The sequence below is a fragment of the Mus caroli genome, unplaced genomic scaffold (assembly GCF_978045245.1).
Source record: "Mus caroli unplaced genomic scaffold, Mus_caroli_1 scaffold_8, whole genome shotgun sequence".
Taxonomy (NCBI): Eukaryota; Metazoa; Chordata; class Mammalia; order Rodentia; family Muridae; genus Mus; species Mus caroli.
The window spans coordinates 131566254-131572253 of record NW_028227263.1 but is presented as its reverse complement, the minus strand read 5'-3'; the positions used below and the strand labels follow the sequence as shown (position 1 = coordinate 131572253).

At 41.8% G+C, this 6000-nt stretch overlaps 1 protein-coding gene across 1 annotated transcript in view; it reads left to right on the top strand.

The window, feature by feature from the left end:
• Nucleotides 1–284: 284 nt before the first annotated feature.
• Nucleotides 285–6000, top strand: part of Pla2g4c (phospholipase A2 group IVC) — a 28826-nt gene continuing 23110 nt past the window's right edge. Inside the window, exons 1-3 of the mRNA XM_021168383.3 lie at nucleotides 285–427; nucleotides 2485–2599; nucleotides 2819–2955. Coding sequence (XP_021024042.2) covers nucleotides 390–427; nucleotides 2485–2599; nucleotides 2819–2955 — 290 coding nt within the window. The 5' untranslated portion in view covers nucleotides 285–389. The remainder of the gene's footprint in view (nucleotides 428–2484; nucleotides 2600–2818; nucleotides 2956–6000) is intronic.

Below are 6000 nucleotides of genomic sequence, written 5' to 3'. Positions count from 1 at the left end.
ATCAGCTCCTGCTTTCTGACCTGCTTGAGTTCCAGTCCTGACTTCCTTTGGTGATGAACAGCAGTATGGAAGTGTAAGCCGAATAAACCCTTTCCTCCCCAACTTGCTTCTTGGTCATGATGTTTGTGCAGGAATAGAAACCCTGACTAAGACAGTGGCTATTTGAATTTGAATTCATTCATGACATTATGACATTTTTCAGATATTCTCTACAAAATAAGGCTAGACGGGTGGGTTAATGTGCCTTAAGGACTATTCATCTGGGTTCATTCCTACAGATTCCACAGGTAGAACCAATACTCACCTCAGAACTCCATCATCCCACGACAAAGCAGGTCGTGATTGTGCCACAGGAGAAAGCAACATTGAAAGTAGTAGAAGTCAGGAAGATGAGCTGTGCAGAGTCTCCCAAATCAGGACATAAGCGGTGAGTCATGAGCGTGATTAACTTTTAATGTTTTGTTTTTTTTTTTTTTAATCGCATTCAGTTATTTTGTGTGTGAGAGAAGGGATATGCCTGTGCCATGGCAGGCTTGTGTAAATCAAAGGATAACTTATGGGAGTAATTTTCTTCTACCATGTGGGTCCCAGGAGTCAAACCCAAACTCCCCAGACCCACTGGTTCTGTTTCCCTTCAGAAAACATCAGACCTCCCAGGGATAGCAACTCAACACAGATCAACAAGATGCCATAAGTCTAGGCACAAATCCTCATATCAAGGCTGGATGAGGAAAAGGGTCACAAGAGTCAGAGACACCCCTACTCCCACTGTTCAGAGTCCCATAAAAACCCCAAGCTAAACAACTAGTACATATTCAGTCTTTCTGGCATAGGCCCATGTTGGTTCTGTGACACCCACTTCATTTTCTGTGAGCTCCTGTGTGTCCTAAGTAGTTGGTTCTGTGGGCCATGTTCTTGTGGTATCTCAGCCTATCTTCCTTTCCCTCCTCACTGCCTCGTATTTGGCTTTGTGTCTTTGCATCCTCTCCCATTAGTTGCTAGATGAAGCCTCTTTTATTGTAATTGGACTGGGGTCCAATCTATGACAAGAGTAGAATATTAGGAATGATTTCATTGACACTCCACAGCCTCCCTTTGGCCAGTCTTGTTTAGTTCTGCCATAAGTCTCTGGACTATCCAACTTCCAGTTTCTGGCCATCCAAACAGTGTCTGCTATGGTCTCCCTCTCATACCTTGGGATTGCTGATAGGCCAGGCTGTAGGTCAAAAGATTTTTTTGGCTGGGTTGGTGTTCCAGTCTCAGCACTGTAAGTCTTGCCTGGTTCCAGGAGATGGCTGGTTTAGGCTCTTCATCCTCCATTACTAGGAGTCCTCACTAGTGTTATACTCCTAGATTCCTGGAAGTTTTCGTTGTACTAGGTATCCAAATCGCTCCCCCAAATGCATCTCCATTGCAGTTGTTTCTCCCCATACTGTCACTCTTCATCCTTCTGTCCCTTACCAGATCACTTTTGTTCCTATCTCTACTCCCCCTCCCCCAAGTTCACCACAAAAGCTATTCTATTTTCCTTCCAGGGAGTTCCATGAGTCTCCCTAGAGCCTTCCTTATTATTTATCCATTCTGGGTCTGATTATTCATAATAGTTAATATCTACTTATAAGTGAGTACACACTATGTTTTTCTGGGTCTGGGTTACCTCAGGTGATTTTTTTTTTCTAGTTACATCAATTTGTCTGCAAATTTTATGAAGGCATTTTGTTTTTTGTTTTTAACTGCTGAATAAAACCCCATTGTGTAAATGTGCCACTTTAAAAAAAAAATCCATTCTTTGGTTTAGGGATATCTATGTTGTTTCCAGTTCTTGGCTATTAGCAGCAATCAATCAGTCTCAATCTCTCTCTCTCTCTCTCTCTCTCTATCTCTTTTCTCTCTCTCTCTCTCTTTGTTAATTGATCTTTCACCTTTTCAGTTACAGATAAAGCTATATAAACTTTTAAAGTAACAGTGTGGGGAATGAATGGAAGGTGGAGGTAACAGCAGAAATATAGCATTTAATTATGGTGAGGCAGCTTCTACAGAGACATACCTGTGTGTCCAGCTCAAATTACACTGATTTTTTTATTCATCAATCTACCATCTGTCTGTTTGTTGTGTATGTGTGTGTGAGTGCATGCTTAACCACATGCTTGCACGCATATGCCACAGTGCATGTGTAGGTCAGAGCACAACTAGGGCAAGTCAGTTCTCCTCCTTTACTGTGTGGTTAGGTCATCAGAGTGATTGGCAGACACCTTTGCCTTAAGAGCCATCTTGGCTGGCCCTTGGATGCTCCTGAGTTTATTTTTTAAATATCTAATACATATCTTAATCTCAGAGCCCTTGACCACCTTTGCTCCTAAGCATCCTGCAACTGATAGATAACTTTGTGAAGGACACCACTCTAGGTGTTCTCCAAAGCCCTTTCTATGCTTTTTTACTTACTGAAAAAAATTTTGAAGTTTTCTGTTTTCCTTTTGTCTCCAGAAGCTCTGGGGTCTGCTCTGCCACTAGACTCCAGGAAGCAGAAAAGGCGGCTGTGCACAAACGCAGTCCCAAGGTTTTGGAAGCTCTACAAAAGCTCAACATCCAAGCTGACCAGGTGAGTGCAAGTGAGGGCCACATTGGTGGGATTGCCTGTGCTGTCCCTATGGTCTGCAGTTCAATTCCTCTGTGATGAGCAGGGAAGTGTATGTAAATAGTTGTAGACTTACCCTATTAGAGCAGTAATGTGGGGCAGATTTCACTCCACCCAAGCAGGATGTTAGATATGCTCTTGTTCCTTATATTGTCCACTAATTGTCCTTCTTCCAATACTCAGGCTCCAGTCATTGCTGTCTTGGGCTCTGGTGGGGGTCTACGGGCCCACATCGCTTGTCTTGGTGTGCTGAGTGAGATGAAAGAACTTGGCCTGTTGGATGCTGTCACATACCTCGCAGGGGTCTCTGGGTCCACTTGGTAAGTGTTGAGTTTGGATGCAAGGATGCGCTATGTTTTCTACTGTCAGAATGAGATGGTGTTTCTTCCTCCAGACACCAAATACATGCTGCCTTTGATTCTCATTTTCTTAAATGGACAGATGATAATTTATTTCATGTTGTATGGTGCATTATTTCAGTATAGAATATTTTGTATACTGATCAGTTGTATTTTCATTCCTCTTGGCTAACAAAATATCAGACAAAAGCAGCTTAAAGAAGGAAAGGTTTGCATTGATTCTCAGCTTGAGAGCATTGTTTGTCCTGGCAGGAAGAGCCCTCTGTAAAATGAAGGGAGGTGTGCTGGTTCTCAGCTCAGCTCAGCTCAGCCCAGCTTCAGTCTGGGTCCAGCTTCGGAAATAGTATGATAGCATTCAAGGGGTATCGTCTCATCCCTTTTCAATGTCTCTGTAAATACTGTCACAGATACCCAGAGATTTGTCACTGCTTATGTGGTGTTGGATTGGCGGGTTGTGTATGCTTTTATGGAGCCATGTTGAGGCTAGAACAAGGCAGACTTCAAGTGTCTTCCACTGTTGTTCGTTACCTTATTGTTGTGAAACATGGCTTACTAATGAGCCTAAAGCTCAGAGTTTTGGCCAAACTGGATGTAGGATCCAACTATGTGTGCTTTCCAGTGCTACAGATACAGGCATGTTTATCCATGCATACTTTTTCCATGAGTGTTGGTGATTCAAGCTCAGGTCTCATGCTTGCATAGCAAACACTCTTATTTATTCAACTTTTCCCCAGGCCCAAAGTTCCTTTTTAAATATTATGTCAGTTGTACAACAGAAGGGATTTTGTTACATTTCCACAGCTCATATAATGTAATTTTTTGTTCATATCAACCTAGTACTTCATTTATCTCCTTCTGTTTCTCACTCCTCCGCTGCCTCATTTCTAGGGTTTACAGGTTCAACAGCAGTGTTTATTTTTTAGGTTGATGGAATACAATACCTATGATCTTTTTGTCTTTATGAGAGACTATTGTGTTAAATTTATGTAGGACATTCTTATTCTAAAGGACTCAGAAGGACTCATGCCTTATAGCTTTATTCTGAGCCTTGGGCAGACATTATTATTATTATTATTATTATTATTATTATTATTATATTTTTTGTGGATTTTTTTGTTGTTTCTTTTTTTCTTTTTTAATTTTTTTATTAGATATTTTCTTCATTTACATTTCAAACGCTATCCCAAAAGTCACCTATACCCTCCCCCCAGCCCTGGTCCCCTACCCACCCACTCCCACTTCTTGGCCCTGGTGTTCCCCTGTACTGGGGCATATAAAGTTTGCAAGACCAAGGGGCCTTTCTTCCCAATGATGGCTGACTAGGCCAACTTCTACTACATATGCAGCTAGAGACACGAGCTAGTGGGGGTACTGGTTAGTTCGTATTGTTGCTCCACCTATAGGGTTGCGGACCCCTTCAGCTCCTTGGATACTTTCTCTAGCTCCTCCATTAGGGGCCCTGTGTTCCATCCAATAGATGACTGTGAGCATCCACTTCTGTATTTGCCAGGCACTGGCATAGCCTCACACAAGACAGCTATATTAGGGTCCTTTCAGCAAAATTTTGCTGGCATGTGCAATAGTGTCTGGGTTTGGTGGCTGATTATGGGATGGATCCCCAGGTGGGGTAGTCTCTGGATGGTCCATCCTTTCATCTTAGCTCCAAACTTTGTCTCTGTAACTCCTTCCATGGGTATTTTGTTCCCTATTCTAAGAAGGAATGAAGTATCCACATGTTGGTCTTCCTTCTTGATTTTCTTGTGTTTTGCAAATTGTATCTTGGGTATTCTAAGTTTCTGGGATAATATCCACTTATCAGTGAGTGCATATCAAGTGACTTCTTTTGTGATTGGGTTACCTCACTCAGGATGATACCCTCCAGATACATCCATTTGCCCAAAAATTTCATAAATTCATTGTTTTTAATTGCTGAGTGGTACTCCATTGTGTAAATGTACCACATTTTCTGTATCCGTTCCTCTGTTGAGGGACATCTGGGTTCTTTCCAGCTTCTGGCTATTATAAATAAGGCTGACATGAACATAGTGGAGCATGTGTCCTTATTACATGTTGGAACATCTTCTGGGTATATTCCCAGGAGAGGAATTGCTGGATCTTCCAGTAATATTATGTCCAGTTTTCTGAGGAACCATCAGACTGATTTCCAGAGTAGTTGTACAAGCTTGCAATCCCACCAGCAATGGAGGAGTGTTCCTCTTTCTCCACATCTTCGCCAGCATCTGCTGTCACCTGAATTTTTGATCTTAGCCATTCTGACTGGTGTAAGGAGGAATCTCATGGTTGTTTTGATTTGCATTTCCTTGATGATTAAGGATGTAGAACATTTTTTCAAGTGCTTCTCAGCCCTTTGGTATTCCTCAGTTGAGAATTCTTTGTTTAGCTCTGTACCCCATTTTTTAATGGGGTTATTTGAATTTCTGGAGTGTAGCTTCGTGAGCTCTTTGTATATATTGGATATTAGTCCCCTATCAGATTTAGGGTTGGTAAAAATCCTTTTCTAATATGTTGGTGGCCTTTTTGTGTTATTGACAGTATCTTTTGCCTTACAGAAGCTTTGCAATTTTATGAGGTCCCATTTGTCGATTCTTGATCTTACAGCACAAGCCATTGGTGTTCTGCTCAGGATTTTTTCCCCTGTGCCCATATCTTCGAGACTTTCCCCACTTTCACCTCTATACAATTCAGTGTCTCTGGTTTTATGTGGAGGTCTTTGATCCACTTAGACTTGAGCTTTCTACAAGGAGATAAGAATGGATCAATTCTCATTCTTGTTCATGGTAACTGCTAGTTGTGCCAGCACCATTTGTTGAAAATGCTGTCTTTTTTTCCACTGCATGGTTTTAGCTCCCTTGTCAAAGATCAAGTGACCACAGGTATGTGGGTTCATTTCTGGGTCTTCAATTCTATTCCATTGATCTACCTGTCTGTCATTGTACCAGTACTGTGCTATTTTTATCACAACTGCTCTGTAGTGCAGCTTGAGGT